Below are 22,469 nucleotides of genomic sequence, written 5' to 3'. Positions count from 1 at the left end.
ATGCTCCTCAGCAGAATATGACATGCTTTTAATGGCAGTATTTTAACCTGACAAAAGCCACACAGCTCAACTACTTTAAACAGAAGGCAAGGACTGAACCGTCTTACCGAATTCATTCACTTCAACGCCGTGTTGCTGCACACGGCTAGGCACAGCAGGAAGGAGCATTAGACCAAATAAATCTCAGCTGCAAGGCAAGTGATAATGTTTTCCTTCCACACTCTCAGTCAGGTGTCTGCTAAGGCCGGGATGTGGGAAGCTAAGCAGCACGTCACTCTCCAGCCTTACTGAGAGCAAGGCACTATGTAGTAAAAACTACATCACATGCAAAACACTCAATCTCAATTAAGAGTAAAACCAGAACGGATTAATTAACTTTGTTCTCCTTCTGTGGTCTAACAGGCTTTCCTCTGCCATAGCAGTTCCCAAACAGACTGCTCCCATGAAAACCTTGAATTTCACTTTGCCTTTCAGTTCTAGCAAAACAAAAGATATGAAGAAGGGAAAAAAAAAACACCAGGGGCATGACTGAACAAATCTCACTCCATTTTAATATAAACTGTTTTGGGAAAGGTACTGTCATCAGAGTAACAGCTGCTTAATATTTCAGTGAGGTTTCTTCAGTCTGACAGACTTTAGAGTCTAGAATACTTGCGGAAAAACACATCTAAAACTAAAAGCACATTTACTTGGTCACAGTCACAGCACATCTGCTTTAGGCATTGATTCATTCAACAGTACAATGGTAACTTGCCAAGATCAGAGCCAGAAAAATCCTCCTTTAAAATAGTGGAGAAGCAGCAGCAGGCCACATGTATGCTTCTGCTGTTTCACTAACATTCACTCCAGAATTAAAAGCCCTGAATATCGATTCCATTCTCACTACTTCACTCACTCCAATTAAAAGACCATCTAGAGACAGGGACACCAATAACTCAGACAGTTGCTCTCAGGACTTTGCCGAGAACTAGGACACAGCAGAGAATGGAGACGACCCCTTTCACACAGCCCAGCCATGACCTGTTCCTTCCCACTTTCTCTTTCCTCTGTCATTTCCTCGGCTGCTTCCATGTCCAGCACTTCCTCTTCCCACCCTTCCACTCACCCAGCCGCGGCATGCCACTTGAAGTGGGAACAGCATCCATGGATGGTTCAGGAGAAAAGCCTTCTTGCAGCCCTGGACCAAGCCAAGCACCAGCAGATTGAGCCCGCTGAAGCTCAGGACGACAACCGCCCACACTTTCAGCCCGTACCTGAGAGCTGATGGCACAGAGCGCCAAACTGCGAGCTGTGAGATGGGAAACTTTTGACAAACTGAGCTTTCCTGTCCCCTCTGGGAACCTGTTAGCACACAGCACGTGGCCCAACAGGTAGAGCCAGCTCTCAAGCTCAGACTGCCTTCTGCAGGCTCTTTGGCGAGGTTCGCATCTAATTTAACAAAAACTTTGTTATGGCAGAACAACACTATTAATTACAGCGAGTGACAGAGTCCTCACAGCAGCTCCAGGACTGTTTGTGATGAAGAATATTGCCGGTTATAACAAGAAATCCAACCAACGACAGCCTGAGTGATGACTGGAGTTACCACAGTTGTGCTCGTCATCTATCGCAGTGCCCTGCTCCTGGAGCAACCGGCTCACGCGCAAACCCGCTCCAACACTGCATGTAAGACAGGTATTAGGTTTAAACGAAATGCTGCTAGATTTCAGCTCGACATCGATACTGGACCCTGAGACCCTTTGAACCACAGAAATAAAAACTGGTTTCCGATGCCTCTGAGCCTTGCGCTTCGGCCTTCCGAAGGGAACCTGGTGACTCCTTGCTTTGGCAGCTCTGTGAGGAACCACCACGACCCAGCGCTGCAAACACTGCCCGGCTCAGCACATCATAGGTGAGCATTAGTCAAAGGCTGAGGCGCCTGTATATCAAAATAAAGACAGACTGGGGCACCTGGAGGCGCAAACACACCTGGGGGCATTGTCCCCACCCTTGCAGGGACACCCCCTTCCCACAGGCACACCTGCGTGCCTGGGGGCAGCCCCAGGATCCAGATGGCCAAGGACATGGGGACACCCTCCCCTGGGCACACACACAGGCATGGGGGGCACACACGTGTGTAAGGACACTCTCTGCCTGTGGATCAGCTCATGTGCCAAGGACAATCCTGCGTGGAAGGTCCCCTCCTCAATGCAGGGTGACAGGGACCCCCAGACCCATACATGGATTCCCAAAATGTGCCCACGTGCAAGGACACAGGGACGGTGAAGGCCAGACTGGCGTGGGGGCATCTCCCCCGTGGGGGCACAGCCCCCGTGGACCCCAAAACAGGGAGGGACAGACCCCTGCCCTGGGGGAACCTTGCCGGGGGGGAGGCAGGGAGACGCCAGGGAGCCCCCAGCACGATTCACAGGCCGCGGGGGTAACACCCCTCACGCGGGACACATACACACGCAGGGACCCCTCCCGAGGCCACACCGCCCGGTGACCTCCCCTCCGCCGTGACACACTGCCCTCGCCCCCCCCCCAGTGCCACCTTCACGCGTAGGCACCCCGCCCGCTGCCCCTCACCGCCCCACCGCAGTACCCCCCCCCGCCACCCTCACGCGTGGGTCCCCCACCCAACCCTGAGAGACCGCGCCCATTCCACCGCCTGCCCTCCCCATCTCCCCCCCCGGCGCAGGAGGCGGCGGCGGCAGCTGCCGCCACCTCCCCGGAGGCTCCGTCTCACCCGCGGGCGGTGGGCGGCGGGACAGGCTGTACTTAGAGGCGGCCGTGAAGCGCCCCAGGCTGCCGATAGCGCGCACCGCGGCCGCCATCTTTGCTGCGCGCGAGGTCGAATGAGGGAGAGGCCGCCCGGGGGCTTGGCCACACCATCCCCGCCCGCCTCGCCCCGCCCGCGGCTGCCCGCGGTGCTGCCTGTCCGCTCCGCCGCCGTCGCCTCCAGCCTCCCTCGTCTATCTTCGCGCACCGTAGGGGCTCGGACGTTTCTTGTTCTACGCCGAGTTCTAACGACGGGCGGGGGAGGGCGAAAACGCGGGCAGGGGCTGCGGGGCGGGCGGCGGCCCTCAGGCGGGCGGTGGGGCAGCCCTGTGGGAGGAACGGGCTCGGGGTCCTTCCTGAGTGGCGGCGCGGCGGGCGGTGGCGGCGGCAGTGTGGGGCAGTGCAGGGCGCAGGCGGAGGTGAGGGGGCGGTGGAGGAGCCTGAGGGGTGGTGGGGGCTGCTGAGGGGGAGCGGGGACAGGCGACAGGCGCAGGCGGCGGGGGGGTCGGTCCCGGATAGCGGGGGGCGGTGAGTTGTGGTGTACGTGAGGGGCAGGTGGGAGGGGGCGGCGTCGCTTAATTTTTGGAGGGGACTGGTGGGGTCTGTGAGGCCCTCTGAGTGTGTACCTGAGGGGGGCAGCCCGTGCGTGGCGTGTGTGCGGCAGAGTGGGTGCGTAGCGGCTCTGGGCTGTGCGTGGAGTGAGGAGAGAGCTGTGGGGTTTTAGGGGGAGGTGGGGGAGAGAAGTGGGTGTGTAGTGGGAGGAGTGTAGCTTGTGTGCCCTGTGAGTACCCGGGGTGGATGTGTGGTGTGCGAGGGTGTATTTGAAAGGTGTTACGGTTTGTACAAAGGTCAGGGATGTTGTGTGAGGAGAGAGGTCGGGGAGTGGGGGCGGTTGTGGAAGTGGGGCAGATGCTGCAGGCTCTGGAAGGAGCTTTAGCCGTATTGATTTGTGTGTGTGTGGGGCTGTCTCGTTCGGGTGCCGGGGGGGCAGCTGACCTCGGAAAATGTGGGGGATAGTGCATGTTGTGGAGGGCGAGGTCAGTGGGTACGTTGTGAGAAGAGCAGCTGGGTAGTATGCAGGGCATGGGTCTGGTTTGGGTATCTGGGGGATGGAGGGATGGGGCACCTGCCGAGAGGGGCTCAGGGGTGCTGGGGGGCAAAGCTGGCCAGGAGCCGGCACCGTGCACTGGCAGCCCAGCGAGCCTCCGGCATCCCGGGCTGCATCCCCAGCAGCGTGGCCAGCGGGGCGAGGGGGGGTTGTGCTCCTCTGCTGCGCTCTGCTCTGCTCTGGGGAGACCCCCCCGCAGTGCTGCCTCCGGCTCGGGGGCCTCAGCACAGGAGAGACATGGGGCTGGTGGAGCGGGGCCAGAGGGGGCCCCGGAGATGCTGGGAGGGCTGGAGCCCCTCTGCTGGGAGGACAGGCTGGGAGAGTTGGGGGGGGGGGGGTTCAGCCTGGGGAAGAGAAGGCTCCGCGGAGACCTCAGAGCCCCTTCCAGTCTCTGAAGGGGACTTACAAGAAAGCTGGTAACAGACTATTTAGCAGGGTCTATTGCGATAGGATGAGGGGTGATGGCTTTAAACTGAAAGAGGGGAGATTCAGACTAGATATTAGGAAGAAATTCTTTCCCGTGAGGTTGGTAAGCCCCTGACCCAGGTTTCCTGGAGAGGTGGTGGCTGCCCCATCCCTGGAAACATTCCAGGCCAGGTTGGACGGGGCTTGGAGCAACCTGATTCTAGTGGAAGATGTCCCTGCTCATGGCAGGGGGGTTGGACTAGGTGGTCTTTAGTGGTCCCTTCCCACATAAACTCTGTGATTTTATTTTGTCTGTTGGGCAGGGAAGATGTGGGGAAAAGCTTCAATCAGGTGTGGGGAGGGAGCTTGGCAGAGATGGAGGAAGAGCACTTTTGCAGAGGGATGACACGGAGAAGGATGCTGGGGAGGAGGAGTTCTGTTTTCTGGACTTTTACTGATGCCAGGAACCTAGGTTTGGTTTGTGGGATGCCAGCGTAGCCAGAGCTGGCTAGTGAATGAGGAATGCTGCGTGGTGTGTTGCAGGTGTGGAGCTGTAGGGTGTGAGATGTAAACGTGGAAGGGGGTGGCTGGCAGCTTACGGTGAGTTTTGAGAGGCAGTAGAGAGCTGCAATACCCGAGTGGGCTGGGCTTGGGACTGCAGGAGTTTCTCTAATCCTCTAGGGAAAATGTGCGTATTTGGGAGACAGCTGTTAGCTTGAATGCTAAAAGGGTGACTGAGGTGAACGTTGCTGTGAAGCAGCCAAAGAACTGCAGCTGAGATAATCATTTTTTGCCCTGGGCAATAAAAACTGCAGATGAGGATTTGTTTGTAGGGAAACCCTGTTTTGGAATGAGCGTTGGGAATGCTACAGAGAAAGTTTTTGGGGTAGTAGATACCAACTTGTTCTGCTTCCCATGGGGATACACAACGGAAGTTACTGATGTTAGCATCAACAGTTAAAACGAGGGGTAGTGGCATGAAATTGTGCCAAGGAGAGTGCGTCAGGAGAGTCACACTGGCAGCGAGATTGGCTGGGCACTGGGACAATTTTCCAGTGGGGAAGTGCTGGAACAGTTATTGGGAGGAGAATTGAAAGCTGCGCTGCTGCTGTTGGTACGGTGCTGGGTCACTGGGGAGATGAGTATTTATTTACAGGAACGTTTGCAGGCCACAGTCATAAGCCAGACTCCTCGTGTTCAAAAAGTGTAATAGGAAGTAATTCTCTGTACTGCTGCCCTTCGCGTGTCTTCTGTTTCTTCACTTTTTTGGCTCTGTGTGAAGCAGGCAGATCGCTTACCTTGAAATAGTTCCGAATAGGCCAGATCGGACTAATATCAGTCTTTCTCCAGCTCTCTAGATATCAAAATGACTTCCATGCTGAGCCATGCCATCAGAAACCTCCCTGCTTCCTCAGCATGGGCTGCCAGGGTCTGTAAGTATCTTCACATTTATTAAAAGCTTGAAATGGTAGGTCGTAAGGTTCTGTTTGAAGTGTTGGGTTTGGAAGGGATGCTTGTATCTGAATCTCTGTTCCATTGCCATCTTAAAAAAGGTGACAATGTTGTTTTTAAAATAACTAATTCCATTGTTGCCATATTTGTCCCTTCCCACATCAGATGTGGGAGAAAACTGATGTTAATGGGTAGTACGAATGGTGTCATTTTTATGAGCAGAGTAAACTAAGAAATACCTCACAGATGTTCAGGTGCAGTTGTCTTAATATGACATTATCTTATTTTTTTAACAGTTCTTACATAAACTAGAAATGTTTTTAACGTTTCACGTTTGATAGATTCTACTTCTTCGTTTCTTGTTTTTCAGTTGCTCGATCGCTCAGCTGCTCTTCCCAGTTACAAGCCGCAGGTAAAGTGAAAACACCAGGAATCTCAGTGGGACTGTGCTAGAGAAGACTATTTTTGAAGCTGCCTCCCTTTTCCAGAGTTTTGGTCAACATAAATCTCGGAAATACAGTGCAAACAGCCTTAGTTGAAGAAAGTTGCAAACAAATAAAACTACAGGCAAACCACTGTTTGGAGCAGAGTCCTCTCAACCTCTGAGTATCCCTCACTCCCAGCAGCTATGCCCAGTCCAGAGCTCACACCCCGTTGTCACCTGATAGATTGCTATTTCTAGAATCTAAACAGAGAGGCTGAAGTTTACAAGCTCTCTGGGCCTAACCAGATCGCTTGCCTAGAGGGGAGGGGATTGTCCCTGACAAGGAGAAGCTTGTGGAATTAGCTCTGAAGTCCAGTGAGACCAGTAAGAGGCTCAGGTCTTGGTGGAGCCACTGAGCGTGCACAGTTATGTGGGTTATTAGCTGTGGTCCTTAGTGAGCAGTTGAGGTGATCCGGTGTTCTGGGATTCATTGTGGAGGGTTGCTCAGGTGACTAATGCTTTGAGCTGCCTGGGTTTTGGAAACTGGCCGAGGCAGCAGCTCCCCCTCGACTCCTTGGCTTTGGGCAGAAAGCCTTGTATTAACCCGAGAACAGTGCTGCAGTTTCATCCTGCAGCTTGCTTGAGTACAGTATTTAGCTGGGCTTAATCTGATTTTACGAGTCTTTGTCCTTTTCTAGCTTGTAAAAGGAGCTGCCCCATGCTGTCATATGTGCTCATTAAGATAGGCAGGCCTGACTGCATTAGGAAATTCTCATTGAATTATTTGTTAATCATCACTCCAGAAGAGCTCTGACAGTGGCCTGTTGAATGATACTGTATCATGACGTGCTTTGTCTTGAACTGGAGATGCTCAGGCACCTTACAGCAAAGTAGCAAGTTACCCACAGCAACTATATGCTCTCTTCTTGTTACTGCTTTCCTATGGGAGTGAAAGCTCGTTGACTTCTTGAACTGAGTTGTGATTTACCTTGAATTATCTCACCTTCACTGTTCAGTAAGAGCTCGTATATAGGTGGTTTTAGAGGTGTATCTTCCTGCAGCATTCTTCTCAGTGGTAACAGAGACTGGGAGTTATGTGCCTTTGTTCTCAACTGTACCATTGCCTCAGTGTAGCTGTAGATGACTCTGCTGATGTAGGACATACTGAGTTGTTAAATCACTCTTCACAGATCACATAATTAGCCAGACAGAGACAAGATTACAGCTCAGGTGTCCTATCTGCTCTGCTTTTGACTTATGCACCAAAAGAGAACAATTTCCCTAGTTTTCTAGTACATTTTACGAGGTCTTTAAGCTTGGTGGTGTTCTTGTTAACATCCCTTCTCTCTTAGCAGTCCAGCCTAAGAGTAAGAAGACCTTGGCCAAAAGTGGTGTGAAGAATATCGTTGTGGTAGAGGGTGTCCGTATTCCATTTTTGCAGTCTGGCACCTCGTAAGTATAAAATAAGAATACATGCTGCCTTGGTAAATCATAGAATCTTTCTGTGAAAAATGTTGGCTTACTTGTTCATATTAATGTCCTTTTTCTTATGCCTAAAAGTACTGAAGTGGCAATGAGTTAGGCTGCTACAGTTATTCCAGGTTACCTAATGAAAAAACGTGGTTTGAAGAAGATTGCTCATGGATATGAATTCTGAGAAGAATTAGGATTTATGCTGCACGTCTAGTGGAAGCTGCTGGTGAATCTATAGCAGATAAAGCAACAATTTTCACAAAACTAGCAGGACAGGTGCAGGGAATCTGCTGTAGACTCTTCTTGCTAGACTGTTATGCCACCAAATTCACAGCTGAATTAGGACAGGACCAGACCTAACTCTTAGTTAGGATGGATTATTCTGTTAGTGCTGACCTATACACAGATAGTCTTCACAACCTGGGGTGTGAAATATTTGATTATAAATGCAATGTGTTGTGTTAAACTGTTAAAAAAAAATTGAGCGTTTCTGGTATGTCACCAGTTCTTTGCTGCTGATGTGCGCTTACTGTGCGAAGCAGACATCTGTATGGGTTTCTGACACCCCTAAGTTTCTGCCTCTCTTCTTTAACTTCCAGGTATGCGGATCTTATGCCACATGACTTAGCAAGAGCAGCACTGCAGTAAGTAAACTGAATACTAGAAGGGCCCAGAGAACTCATTGAACTGCTGGGGTCCCAGTGTTGGTGTGGTGGCTTCAGCAGATTTGGAAGCCAAGGCTCTAGCTTTGTCTCTGAACGATACGATCCAGGTGCTTCGTTTTTCATGGTCTGCCCCCACCTTAGTAGGTGGCTTAAGCAGTAGGGTTTACAATAGGCTTGCGTTAAAGTGTACCGTTACACAGAGATTGCATTGTTGTCCTGCTTGACAAATTGTAGTTAATTTGAATCTTGACTGCACGTAGTTTTCTAAATGCAGAGATCATAGCTGCTGTTGAGGTGTGCTTACCGTTCATGGGAAAAACAGTCTGGGCGATGCGGGGAAAACTAAGTGACAACAAGAATAACAAGTTGATTCTGCCACCTTGCCTGTCCCTTCCATTCTGCAGCGATTTGACAAAAGCCGTAGGTTTGTTTTGTTGAGAAGCAGAGCAAAGTGTAGTTGAAAAGAGAGAAGGCTTTACTGGGAGTTGGAAAGGAGATTTCAAGGCCCAAGGAGAGATGGCGAGGTTGGGTGCAGTCATGTCAAATCTGAATGCCACTTTTAGCCAAGGCAGGCCGATTTAGTTGACTTGCAGTGTGTTAGTCGTGCGTGAGGGCCGTGTCCTGGACATTGAGGGGCTTTTAGTGTGCTGTGGAAGAGAATTTACTGATTGAGGTGCCTTTAGTTTCATTTTTATTTGGTGCTTTGCAGTGCATGAAACTACATTTGAATCCCGGTGGCCTTAAATTGCCACCTGCTATGGGATTTGCTCTGCTGGCATGTTTGTCAAGATGTTCTGCCAAGTTATGCAATATATTTTTCTAATGAACTCTGAAAAAGCACTGCTAATTTTCTGTGTGTCTTTATTGAAGTTTTACATGTTCCTACACCAAAGGTGATTTGCTTTGTTTTCTCTTAAGGCCCTCTGCCATTAATTTTGATGTCAGAATACTCCAAACTGGGGAGGATACTAACAACTGTTTGAGGGTGGTGGTGGTGTAGAGTAGTTGCGTTCATGAAATTATGTAACCATGTATAGTGATATTATTACCACGATTATTTGCAGACCGTAGTCAGTTATGCTTTTTGTTAGGTACGTATGCACTTAAGACTTCTTCTGAACTCGGGGCAGAAGATGTGTCTCCGTTGTTGCCATGTTCTCCAGCCAAGCTGGTGGAGAGAGGGTGTTTAAGGACTGTGGCAAGGTCATTGCTTATATGGTGCAAATTCTGTTCTGGTCTTCTCCTTAGGGGTTTGCTGAACCGGACCAGTGTCCCAAGGGATGTTGTTGATTACATTGTTTATGGCACAGTTATCCAGGAGGTGAAAACGAGTAACGTTGCCAGAGAGGTGAGTTACGTGCAGCATTTCCCCTGTGAGTCTGATTTCTGCCAATGGTATGAAGATGACAAATACTTGGGGGGGAAAAAAAGTTTCATTTAAATGTGATTTGGGAGTATGAACTAGTTGTGCAGTAATGTCTGTCAGATAACTGTATGGGACTCTGCCTCCTGTTGAAATCTGCCATAGATCAAGTGTATTTTAATGCTGTGAAGCCTCTGCTTGATTCTTCCCTGAAAGGGAAGCTTTTGTTAACGCTTGCTGATCACTCTAACTGCCAGTTGGACTCAAATGCTGGCTTGTCCAAAATACTTGAGAGGTCCAGAGCATACTTTGATAGAATGCTGTAGTATTTATTTTAGCTGGCTGATCAGATGCAGCTTGTGGATGACTTTAAATGGAGCAGCTTAGCTGTCCTTCTTTCTGGCAGTCAGAAAACACAATTTATATATTATACACAGAAAGAAGCTGGTCCACTGAAGTAACGTTACAGGGGCGGCATGTGATTTTTCTGTAATCTGGAGCCTCTGCTGTTATCCTCTGCAACCAGGCAAAACCGTGACGTAACCTGGGCTGGAAAGACTTAGGAGGTTATGAGGCTCTTCAGTTCCATCGGCAGTTTTAGCCTTGTGTATGCAAATACTTGCTTTGGTCACCTGCCAGTCAGATGAGGCTGTGGTGTAATTTTAACTTGGGAACAACTGTTGAACTTTAAACTAGTTGGCCACGTCTCAACTAGGGAAGGTCTTGCTGTGAGCAGTTCTCCCGTGATGGGAGGCCGTGCTCTCAGCTGGCTCAAACGAGATGCTGCTTTCTGAGCTGCAGGAAATGTTCTGTTCTGTGTAAAGCAAATCACGGTTCCTTGCACGGAGGGGTCTAAATAATTCCTTTCACGTGCTGCCGTTGCACTTAAGGTGAAGCAAAGATGATGTTGAGTAGCTGGAAGCTCTTTTGAAATTGTGAGGTGTGTGATTAGTTTGTCCCTTTATTAATGGGGGGCCAGCGATGCTATGCATAATGCGATTGAGAGCACTGGCAGCTGGGCAGCTGCCATCTCCTCCTGTTTCCAGAGTCTGGGGAGGGGATGAGCTGCTGCAGTAATTGCCTGACTGGAAACCTGATGTACTTGTTTTCAGCTTAGTCTGCAAAAGTGTGTTGCTGGGCAGATGGTGGCTCTGACCCTGTGGAGCAAAAGGCATAGGTTTTAACAGTCATTCTTTGTTGCTCATAGGCTGCGTTGGGAGCGGGTTTCTCTGACAAAACTCCAGCCCATACAGTCACCATGGCTTGCATTTCTTCAAACCAGGCTATGACCACAGGTATGTTGGCCGGAAGAACAGCTGTGGGTTTGAGAAGGAGTTTAGCAACTCTACATCCCTCATCTAACTCGCACTGCTTAGTGAATATAAGTAAACATCTGAAGAATCATAGAATGGTTTGGGTTGGAAGGGACCTTAAAGGCCATCCAGTGCCACCCCCCTGCCCTGGGCAGGGCCACCTCCCCCCAGCCCAGGTTGCTCCCAGCCCCGTCCAACCCGGCCTTGAACACCTCCAGGGATGGGGCAGCCACAGCTTCTCGGGGCACCCTGCGCCAGGGGCTCACCGCCCCCACAGGAAAGAACTTCTTTGTAATAGCTCATCTAACTCTCCCCTCTTTCATTTTAAAACCATTATCCCTCATCCTGTTGCTCCACTCCCCGATACAGAGTCCCTCTCCAGAAAGAAAAAATCTGGAATGACAAAGGAATTCTGGACTGGGAGGAAAGTTTTTGAAGCAACAAAATACAATATGAATCGAGTGTCTGCTGTAGACCTGCCAGCAGCTGGATGCCCTTTGCATTCAGTGATAGTCTCTGCTCAACGTCCACGTTAGCTTGGGAGGTAAAGGCTACATCACAATAAGGAAGTTGCTGCCTTTCAGGCTACTTTTGTCTTTGACTTAGCCTAAACAGCCTAAAAAAAAAAAAAACCCAAACCTGAGACCCCATTGCTGTCTGGAGTCACTGAGGATATTCTTTCCCAACTGCTATGTGTGACAAAGAGAAGTGGAAGCAAAGTTACAAAACTAGCATGATTCAGAAAATGTCTGTTCCACCTGCTCAGTCTGTGTTAAGCACATGTTGTATAACTCGGCCAAAGCCGGAGGCTGGGGGAGGAAATAAAATGTAGTAGTGTCCAAGGCATTGATGGGGTAAGTGTCGCTTCTCCCCACAGCTCTCACGGGAAACTGTCTCGTTCTGCAGGCGTGGGTATGATTGCGGCTGGGCAGTGCGATGTCGTCGTAGCGGGAGGTGTGGAGTTGATGTCAGACGTTCCCATTCGTCACAGTCGGAAGATGAGGAAGACTATGCTCACTCTTAACCGAGCCAAGACCTTGGGCCAAAAGCTCTCCCTGATTTCCAAAATTCGCCCTGACTACTTTGCTCCTGAGGTAATTTTTTTTCAGGCATTTAGATATTTAAGCCAAACTGTTGCATAAGGAGTGGTCAAACAAGTTGGCTTAGGTGATTTATTTATTTATTTATTTATTTTGCCTCAGTGGAGGAGACTTAAAAAGGGGGAGCTGGCTGCCTGTGCCTCGCTCTTCTTGGATCTCTGTCCTGTGCTTTCGGTTAAAACTGCAGTTGATTAATGCATCTCACAGCAGTCCTGACTTTCTGTTTCATTTTCTTACATGTTATATTCTTCTTCAATAAGCCTAACTTATTTCAAAGCCTCCCTCTCCTTCTGCAACTCCTAGACAAACTGCTGGAGGCTACAAAGAAGCTTTTTTCCATCAATAGAAAACTTGTGGAAGGGTCCTAAAGGCTCAGAAGAATTTTTGTTTCTTAAATAATTGAAGTAACGTGCTTAATATCAGAGAGGAGCATCCTCAGTATGTTAATATACTTGTTGTTTGATTAATGCATCTTAAATATGCCTTATGATTACTGCTCCTGGCCACATCCTGCTTGAACATGTTCAGCTCCCGTGTTTGGGCCGCGATGAGGGTCAGCAGTCTGCTGGTTCATGTTCGGACTCTGCTGCAGAGGGAGCCACTCTTTTCTGTTTTGGAGGTCATGAGAGAGGTGAATTATGACATGGTGGAGACCGGAAGGAAAAGCACTTCCCTCCTCGCCGCCACCGAGCTCTGCACAAGAAAACTCCGCGTCTGTGCCACTGCTGGCTGCCTTTAGCGTGCGTGCAGTGAGGCACAGCGAACATGAGACCCACAGTCCAAACGAGAGGAAAATTGCAAACTTAAAGGCATGCAGGGATTTCCTGTGCTGCTGGAAGAAGAAAAGCTAAGCTGAAATCATTTGCTGTCTCTGGTTTTGCTTGCGGAGGTATTTGACAAGGAGTTCTAAGGTGGCAGGATATGTCCTTTCACCCTGGCCCAAAAAGGCCGGTCACCCTTCGCAGGGGATTCCTTGTTAAAGGCACAAGGCAGCTGCTCTTTGTCTGCGTGTGCAAACGCAATACGGTTCTTCAACCCCTGGAGTAAGCAGCAGTCCTTTTATCCGTTTTTTTCTAAAAAAATCTTTGAAAGTGATGGTCCCTCTAATATGTTTGATGAAGTCACTTCTGGTACGATGACCACGTGTTAATTGCATAGCTCTAATATTAACTGCTCCGCTTGATAAACGGAAGGGCCTCACTGGCTGACTGTGCAGGGCTTAACCACCTTCTGAACTTTGCGTATCTGCCCAGGGACAGGTGATTTCGTGTGCTGCCTTTATTATTCTGTTTTGTAGCTCCCAGCTGTGGCAGAGTTCTCCACCAGCGAGACTATGGGGCACTCTGCCGATCGTTTGGCTGCTGCCTTTGCTGTTTCCCGTTTGGAGCAAGATGAGTATGCCCTGCGGTCGCACACGCTAGCCAAGAAAGCCCAGGATGGAGGCTTGCTACTCGATGTGGTACCCTTCAAAGTGCCAGGTAAAAGTGCATGTGTTTCATTGCTAGCATACGGTAGTTCAATAAAGAAATATTTTATTTAGAAAAGGAATTGAAGTATTTGGGTCAGATTCATAATGTTCTGTGTCTCTGATACAGATTTTAACTATTTGAACTGCCACCTGTTTCTCCTTGGAAAACTACTGACTTAGGAACATGTTTTTAAACATTTATAAACATATCCTTACATATCTAAATTTTGTTGTACCCACCTCATGTCCATGCTAATGTGGTGATGCAGCAAGGAAAATCGGAACGGTTGGACCAAAAATGCCCCACCTCTTTCAGTCAGGCAAAAGAACCCATCTTTATACCCCAAGCTATGAACAACAGATAGAAAGCCTGATTAAATCCTGGTCTGATGGATCAGGTGCTGGATAGGAAGAGCTGAAATGTGTTCCGCTTGGTACGCTCTGGTTCACCGGGCCTCGCAGTCACTGCTCACGTACGAAACAGTTCGGGGAGAGACTTCAAGCTGTCCTTTCTGTGGCCTGATTTCCACCCGCATCCTCCGTCAGCCAGTGGGCGTGCTTTGGTGCAGCTATTAATTTTGGGCACTTTATTTTGGAATTAGTTTCCTAGAGAGACCTTGCTTTTATAGATCCACAGTTACGTATAGTCTTTATACTAAAATTGGTACTTTTTGTTGTCCGGCTTATTTAAGGAGGCAGTATAGTTGAAGATACATATATTTTGTTCTTCGCAGTGCTCTTACTTCCTCAAAACTTGGCTCGTAAGTGTGTACTGATTTAGGCCCAGTTCTCCAATTTAGGGTTTGCGTTTTCCATGTAGTAGTTTCTTCTTATGGTAAACAGATTGCAGCACTTCATTTTTGCAGTCTTCAGAGAGAAAGTAATATAGCTTTGATTTTCTTTAAGTGCTATTTTTTAGCCTTGTTAAATATCCTGATACTATGAGCGGATTTTCCTTTTTTTCCTCCTCCCACTTGTCATAAAAAGCACAGTTTTCTATTTCTTTTTTTTCCCCCGGACTTCTGATGTGCAAATTCATGTATGATCGTAGAATGGTTTAGGTTGGAAGCGACCTTAAAGATCACCTCATTCCACCCCCCTGCTCTGGGCAGGGACACCCCCCACCAGCCCAGGTTGCTCCCAGCCCCATCCAACCTGGCCTTGAACACCTCCAGGGATGGGGCAGCCACAGCTTCTTTGGGCAACCAAGAGAACCAGTGTTGCTGACTTTCATAGTTTAAATATGCTTTTTTCATCAACAGGCAAGGATACAGTTACCAAAGATAACGGGATCCGTCCTTCCTCAATGGAACAGATGGGCAAGCTGAAGCCAGCTTTTGTCAAGCCGTTTGGAACTGTCACAGCTGCCAACTCCTCCTTCCTGGTAATGCCTTTTCCCATTGCTGTGAGCCAGAGGGGAAAACTGTCCGGTTTACCCTCTGCCTCCCATGGGCACGTAGATCAAGCTGGTGTAGTCTGTAGGAATGAGTTATCTCCTTTGTAATATCACCTGCTTTTTCAAGGGTAACTTTGAACCGCATTGTAACCTGGCGAACCTGGGTACTGGATTGTTTCATTTTAAAATTAGAGCTAAGCCTCTGAGATTTTGGTCTGTCTTACCTGTTTGCTTTTCTGTAGCTGCCTCGTGAGGGCTGATCGTTCAAGGGCATGTGTAGAAATTTTGTCCCAGGATGTGATTGCTCACAGTATAAGTCTAGCAGTTAGTAGTTTTAGTCTAAACTTGTCAATTTACAGCTTGCCCTGTAATCCACAGAGGGGAAGGAGAGATTTCTCTAGCATGTGTATGATGCATATGCTCCTCTTTCTCTCTTTAGCGCTTTTAAAGGAAGATTTTTGAGATGCTGAAGTCTAAGGTAGTTGTGTAAATTAGGTGAGGTGTATCCGAGCCCCAGTTCTTGAGACTCGGTGGAAAGTGATTGCCACCAGCAGAGGGCTTGAGGTGACTGTCCTGTTCCTGCACACAGCCCTGACACATTCTCGTGTGTTTAAAAGGCTGTTTGTGACAAGCACTTCAAAGGAAGCAAATAACTATTGTTGGGGCTTTTTCAGCAGCTATGATATTTACTCCTTAGCATTCCTGGGGATTACAGAGGCTGGTGATGCCACAGCCTTGGTGTTGGGGACAGTTGAGACACTGTTGGTATGCTGTCTGCAGCAGATCTGTAGGCCAGCTGGGCTATTATCCAAGAAATGAGTGATCACGTGCCGGGGCCGTGATGTTCATTTTTGCAATGTGGTATACCTGTGGCTTGTCATCCCAGAATTATAATCAGATTTGGGATGGAGCTGAGTGGGCAGGCGAGTGTTTGGGGCAACCAGCTTGTCCTCAGGACTGACAGGGCAGTTGGGCACCTCTGTCCTCTTTGAAACCGGAGGAGTTGTGGGGCTGGACCGTAAGGAAGGGCTTCAGCAGTGTGTGTACTAACATCCGTGGAGATCATCCATCCATCAGCTCAATCAAGCTGTCAGGCTCCTTTTGTGCGCAGGGTGTGCTTGCTCTTCAGGCAGTGACCTCACTGGGTTTGTCTGCCTGTTTCAGACAGATGGTGCTTCGGCAATTCTGCTCATGTCTGAGGAGAAGGCGCTGGCAATGGGATACAAACCGAAGGCCTACCTAAGGTAAAAAGGGACTGCTCTGCGTGGCCTCTGAAGTCTGCTCTTGCTTCCTTCTGCTCCTCTTCCTGATACTAATAGCATTTCTCCTCTGCAGGGACTTTGTGTACGTGTCCCAGGATCCAAAGGACCAACTGCTACTGGGGTAGGTGGTGACGATCAAGAGCATCCCCTGGCAGTCCGTACTAGCACAGCTGCCTTGACTTGCCATTACATGTTTTTTTTTGGAAGTATCTCATGAGATATTGCATCTCTCCAGACCTTCTCGCAAAGGTGCGAGAGCCAGTGTGACTCAGGAGGGGGAGGTGGCTAACACGGGAGAGCAGCCATGGCAGGAATACTCACCCTGATTTGCTGGGGGGCATCTCAGCCTGTTGGTACTGGCAGCAGTTACCTGGGGTTGTGTTTCAGTTGGAGTGGGATGGGCAGGGCACTGTACCATTTAAGCCCAGAGAGAAGGAATGGACGTGGGTGGCTGTGGAAAAAGGGGGAGATGATCTGAGGAAAGACATTGATGCAAGACTTGTGTTTCTTAACTCTTCCTCAGTCCAACGTACGCTACTCCCAAAGTGCTAGAGAAGGCTGGGCTAACCATGGACGATATCGACGTGTTTGAATTCCACGAAGCTTTTGCTGTAAGTATTCTGAACACTAAGGATGCCTCTAACTCTAAAATGCCATTCTGTAGGCGTCTGGTTCTGTTTTGGTGAAAGCACTTGTTAAGACCTTCACTAAACATAGACTGGTGTAATTCTACATTTATGTCTATAGGTAAGTACTGTATATATTTTAAATATATAACACTTTTACAGTGACACAATCCATGTGAAGAGTGGCTTATGTTGCTTGAAGTCAACAAAGGAATACAAATTCTTCTAAAATAATACATAAAAAAATAATAATCTTTCTTACCCGAGACCCTTGTATGAAAGAAACCACTTCTGCACATCATCTGCTAATTAAGATGGGGATGTGTGTTACCGCAGTGAGGTGGCCTGTTAATTGGATGGCATCTTTTTCTAGCGCAGGTTGAGCTAACGCTGATTAACGGGGCTGATCCTGTAAAATGCTTTTTTTGGTTGGCTGTACTCGTTTTGTGGCTACAGCTGGTCTCAAGAGATCTCTTTACTAGCACTGTCCATAGGCTTTCCTTGAAGTCTGCTGTGTCCATGTTAACTTTGCCTTAGTCTCCTTCCTTCCCACGGAGGAATTACCCCCTGCACCAGTACAGACTGGGGGCTGACCTGCTGGAGAGCAGCTCTGTGGAAAGGGACCTGGGAGTCCTGGGGGACAACAGGATGCCCATGAGCCAGCAATGTGCCCTGGTGGCCAAGAAGGCCAATGGCATCCTGGGGGGCATCAAGCAGAGTGTGGCCAGCAGGGCGAGGGAGGTCATCCTCCCCCTCTGCTCTGCTCTGCCCCGGTGATGCCACATCTGGAGCACTGTGTCCAGTTCGGGGCTCCCCGGGTCAAGAAGGACAGGGAACTGCCGGAGAGGGTCCAGCAAAGGGCTACGGAGATGATGAGGGGACTGGAGCGTCTTTCTGATGAGGAAGGGCTGAGGGACTCGGGGCTGTTCAGTCTGGAGAAGAGAAGGCTGAGGGGGATCTTATCAATGCTTATCAATCCCCAAAGGGTGGGTGCCGGGGGATGGGAACAGGCTTTGTTCAGTGGTGCCCAGTGACAGGACAAGAGGGAACGGGCACAAACGTGACCATGGGCAGTTCCATCTCAACCTGAGGAGGGACTTCTCTCCTGTGGGGGCGGCAGAGCAGTGGCACAGCTGCCCAGAGAGGGGGGGAGTCTCCCCCTCTGGAGCCATTCCAAACCCGCCTGGAGGTGTCCTGTGCCACTGCTGGAGGTGCCCCTGCTCTGGCGGGGGGTGGGATGGGGGAGCTCCAGAGGGCCCTTCCAGCCCTCACCAGTCTGGGATGCTGTGATTCCTTTTCAGGGGCAGATACTGGCTAACCTCAAAGCTATGGATTCGGACTGGTTTGCACAAAACTACATGGGCAGAAAGTCAAAGGTAAGACACAGCCAGGATGGTTTTGTCGTTAGTTTAACTTCAGGATTGATTGAATTCCTCGTTGCAGCAGGGCACGCTCATGCTGCAAAGCGGGGCTTTTGTGATGTCCTGTGCGGAGAAGCAGTGCTTCTTCAGCTCCGGGTTAGCAAATACCAATGTTTAGCAGTTTCTTCGGGAAGGACGACATTCCCCTTGTCAGTAGGAGGTGGAGATCTACAGCCATAATAGTAATTGTTGGAATTAAAAACAGTGGGAGGGGCTCAGCCCTGCATGTTTCCTGACAGCAGGGGTGTGCCTGTCTGACTGCAGGGGACGCAGTAAAGCCTTTGGTGGGGTTTTGTGCTGCCCTCAGTGCCCAGGGCCACTTTATGGCGGTCCGGGCTGGCCGTGTCAGTTTGGTGTTGTGGTGAGGGCAGTCTCCTTCCAGGCAGGTGGTGATGGTGTGTGTCCCGCGGTGTGTTCTTGCAGGTCGGGGCCCCTCCGCTGGAGAAGTTCAATACCTGGGGCGGCTCCCTCTCGCTGGGACATCCTTTCGGTGCCACTGGCTGCCGTCTAGTAATTACTGCTGCCCATAGGTTGAAGAAGGAGGGAGGCCAATACGGGCTGGTTGCCGCCTGTGCTGCAGGAGGGCAGGTAACGATGCTGTGTGGTGGCACTGTCCCCTCTGAAGAGGGGCAGTAATTGCCTTTTCCTGTTGGTGCTATGAAATCCTGTCCAGTTACACCAGGTGTGGGGGCACCTCTGGTGGCCCATGGCACGGGGTGTTCGTAACACCCTACGGCTTGGCTGGCTGCCCCCTTACTGCAGCTCAGTTCCACAAGCTCCGTCCGCTTCAGACACTCTCCCGCCCTTCTCAGTTGTCCCTGGGCAACGGCGACTGCTGCCTGGCGCTGCCCACGCGATACGAAAGAGCAGGAGAGGTTTCTGCTGTGTTCCGAGGGTTTTGTTTGGTGGCTCTCAAAGCCTTCCCAAACTGTGGCTTGCGAGTGTCATTCTTCCACTCTTAGGAAGAAAGTTCTTTACAAGAAAAAATGGGGTGAGGCTCTTCCTACAACCCGTGAGGCTGCAGGTGGGAGTTCTGTGGGGACATAGCAGGGCTCACCTTCTGGAACTGGGGGTGCTGGTCCTGATGTTGCCTCCACCCTGAATTCCCAGTTTGGCCCTCAGGAGAGCCTGGTGTGCTGGTCAGGGCGGGCTGTGGTGCCTTGGCCAGCCTGAAGCACGTCTGTGCTGTCCCGAAGCCATCAAACCACTCTCTGCAGAGTCCTCTGAGTGAATCGGCTCTGGGCTTTCATCTCCCCTTTTATCACAGAATCACAGAATCACAGAATTATCAGAGTTGGAAGGGACCTCTAGAGATCATCTAGTCCAACTCTCCTGCTAAAGCAGGATTGCCTAGAGCACATTTCTCAGGACTGCATCCAGGCGGGTCTTGAAAATCTCCAGGGAAGGGGACTCCACAACCTCCCTGGGCAGCCTGTTCCAGTGCTCTGTCACCCGAACCGTAAAGAACTGTTTCCGTGTATTTGAACGGAACTTCCTGTGTTCTAACTTGTGCCCATTGCCCCTCGTCCTGTCACTTGGAACCAATGAAAAGAGCCTGGCTCCATCCTTCTTCAACCCACCCTTTAGATACTTGTATGCCATAATCAGGTCTCCCCTCAGCCTTCTCTTCTCCAGGCTAAAGAGTCCCAGCTCTCTCAGCCTTTCCTCATAAGGGAGGTGCTCCAAGCCCTTAATCATCTTAGTTGCCCTTCGCTGGACTCGCTCCAGCAGTTCCCTGTCCCTCTTGAACTGGGGAGCCCAAAACTGGACACAGTATTCCAGTTGTGGCCTCACCAGTGCCGAGTAGAGGGGGAGAATGACCTCCCTCGACCTACTGGCCACACTCTTCCCTATGCAGCCCAGGATTCCATTGGCCTTTTTGGCGACAAGGGCACATTGCTGGGCCATGGATAATTTACTGTCTACCACAACCCCCAGATCCTTCTCCTCCAAGCTATCTCCCAGCAGGTAAGCCCCTAACCTGTACTGGTGCCTAGCATTCTTCCTCCCCAGGTGCAGGACCTTGCACTTGGTTTTGTTGAACCTCATTAGGTTCTTCTCTGCCCAGCTCTCCAGCCTGTCCAGGTCACGCTGGATGGCAGCACAGCCCTCTGGGGTGTCAGCCACCCCACCCAGTTTGGTATCATCAGCGAACTTGCTGAGGATACACTCTGTCCCCTCATCCAGGTCATTAATGAATATATTAAACAAAATAGGACCGAGTATTGACCCCTGGGGGACACCACTGGTTACAGGCCTCCAACTAGACTCTGTGCCGCTGATCACAACCCTCTGAGTCCTGTCCCGCAGCCAACTCTCAATCCACCTCACTGTCACCTCATCTAGCCCATACTTCCTCAGCTTCCTAATAAGGATGTCATGGGAGACAGTGTCAAAAGCCTTGCTAAAGTCAAGGTAGATGACATCCACGACTTTCCCCTCATCCAGCCAACCAGTTATAACATCATAGAAAGCTATCAGATTGGTCAAGCACGATTTACCCTTGGTAAATCCATGTTGACCACTTCCAATAACTTCCTGTTCCTCAACGTGATTGGAGATGACATCCAGAATGAGTCGCTCCAATACCTTCCCAGGGACAGAGGTGAGACTAACGGAGCAGCTTCGCCTTTATTTTAAGATGGTTGGGAGATGGGCGTCTCCTGTTGAGTGCATATTTGTGATAATTAGCCTTTTCTGTGACCATCCTCTGTCTCTTTCTCTCTCCTTCCAGGGGCACGCGATGATAGTGGAGCTTTACCCCCAGTGACAGGACAAGGGACTGCTGAGTGGGTATCCATATGTCCTGTGCCTGGCAATGCCATTTCAATGCACCAATAAAAACATACATACAATTCCTTCTCGGAAAGGATTTTTCGTGGCCTTTGTAAATACATTTTAGCTACTCGGCTGGTAATTTTCAACTAATGAACATGCTCTAAGAACTATTCCACTGCCAGGAGAATAAAAGTTAATGTGGCTCTTAGTCTCCCCAGGGTCCTCGTAACCTCTCTGATTTCCACTGTAACTCTTCAATAAGCAAGATGTCTGCCCCCGGAGAAGAAGAACGATTCCAAAACTGTGTTCAGAGAATGAAGTTTGGGAATAAGGAGAACGTAAAGTACTGGAGGCCGCTGGGCTGAGGTGTGAGTTAATGTGTCTGTGTAGGGAGTAAAAACTGTTTTCAGAACCGGGTTCAAACTGAGTTGGGTGACCTGCTGTGTACGGAGGGAGTTTGCTGCACCACGTCCAAACAGCATTGGAATTAGCAAATTGCTTCTGACAAACGAGTGTCGCTGCTGGTAGCCACAATAAATCAGGAAAAAGAAAACCAGTCTGGCTTTTTTCTTTCCCTCCCTTTGCGTGAAGTATGTTGGAGATGGTTTCTGGGGTGTTTGTCACGGGGGCTGCGTGCTCCGAGGTGGCACCAGGTGTCTGCTTTCTGAAATGGGAGACTGCTGCTCTGAAATCTGCCCAGAACACACCTTGGGCTCCAGAGCCCCAGGGACTCATCAAAAGACATGCTTTTGAGACTCTTCTGGTAACTCCTGCTTCTCTAAGGCACCTTGATTACACGCTTTCAATGCCTGGCATTTTGAAAATTCAGAAATACAGGGGCAGCGTAATGCTTATGCAGAGCCAAGTCACTGATAAGCTTCAGGTGAGCAGCCTTGGGGTCCTTCCAAGATTTTGGGAAGACGGACAGTTGGATTTCCCCTTTTGGTTAATGTTCTCGGTTATTTTCTCCACTCGTCTCCTTGTGGTTGTGTTACGCTGAGGCTGGCTGGTGGAACGGAGTTGCTTCCAAAACAACCTGTAAAAACTTTCGAGTCCTTTGTATGAAAGCAACGGCTTCCGCAACCCACCAGCTGCTGTACGGCCCCGCAATTCAGGGAGGCGACCCCGAGATAAGGGATGGGTGTGACAGGGTGGTGGTTGGTGGTTCTTGGTTGGAAATCTTGTGCAATGCAGCTGCGCTGCGCGGGCGGCAACGTGGCGCAGGGAGGCAGCTGCGAGCGGGGACCGCCGGGCCCAGGGGAGAAGGCGCCTGTTGGGATTTTCATGTGCGAATACCCCTTATGTTTCCTGCTCAAACACAATGTGGGAATGTGCTCGCTCTCCCGCTTCGCAGCGGGTGGAAGTCCTGGAGAGCTCAGCAAAGCTTTAAGTGGCGCCACTGCGCTTCCCATTGTTCCCACGTGTGCGAGAGCCCCTTCCCACGGCCGGGTCAGT

The 22,469-nt window shown here is 50.0% G+C and overlaps 2 protein-coding genes across 5 annotated transcripts in view; one reads left to right on the top strand and one right to left on the bottom strand.

Annotated features, from left to right (window-relative positions):
- Positions 1–2,824, bottom strand: part of HADHA (hydroxyacyl-CoA dehydrogenase trifunctional multienzyme complex subunit alpha) — a 28,023-nt gene extending 25,199 nt beyond the window's left edge. The window contains exon 1 of the mRNA XM_082481820.1: positions 2,729–2,824. Within this exon, the coding sequence (XP_082337946.1) occupies positions 2,729–2,816 (88 nt within the window). The 5' untranslated portion in view covers positions 2,817–2,824. The remainder of the gene's footprint in view (positions 1–2,728) is intronic.
- Positions 2,825–3,146: 322 nt separating this feature from the next.
- Positions 3,147–21,106, top strand: HADHB (hydroxyacyl-CoA dehydrogenase trifunctional multienzyme complex subunit beta). 4 transcript variants are annotated; one of them, XM_082480167.1, is made up of 16 exons: positions 3,147–3,179; positions 5,624–5,706; positions 6,096–6,137; positions 7,505–7,601; positions 8,222–8,266; positions 9,536–9,635; positions 10,858–10,945; positions 11,870–12,057; positions 13,361–13,541; positions 14,794–14,915; positions 16,092–16,171; positions 16,263–16,310; positions 16,713–16,800; positions 18,117–18,191; positions 18,660–18,824; positions 20,971–21,106. In XM_082480167.1, exons 2-16 carry the CDS (start codon positions 5,640–5,642, stop codon positions 21,004–21,006), a joined length of 1,422 nt encoding a protein of 473 aa, XP_082336293.1. In that variant the 5' UTR covers positions 3,147–3,179; positions 5,624–5,639; the 3' UTR covers positions 21,007–21,106. The 4 variants fall into 4 exon arrangements, with proteins under 4 accessions (XP_082336293.1, XP_082336290.1, XP_082336292.1 ...); XM_082480164.1 differs by having other exon boundaries at positions 7,502–7,601; XM_082480166.1 differs by lacking the exon at positions 3,147–3,179 and adding an exon at positions 3,254–3,257 and having other exon boundaries at positions 5,622–5,706; positions 7,502–7,601.
- The last annotated feature ends 1,363 nt before the right edge of the window (positions 21,107–22,469 follow it).

Source organism: Vanellus vanellus (assembly GCF_965231255.1).
Source record: "Vanellus vanellus genome assembly, chromosome: 3".
Taxonomy (NCBI): domain Eukaryota; kingdom Metazoa; phylum Chordata; class Aves; order Charadriiformes; family Charadriidae; genus Vanellus; species Vanellus vanellus.
Note: the sequence above shows the minus strand (reverse complement) of the source record. Positions and strands in the feature narration are given on the sequence as shown.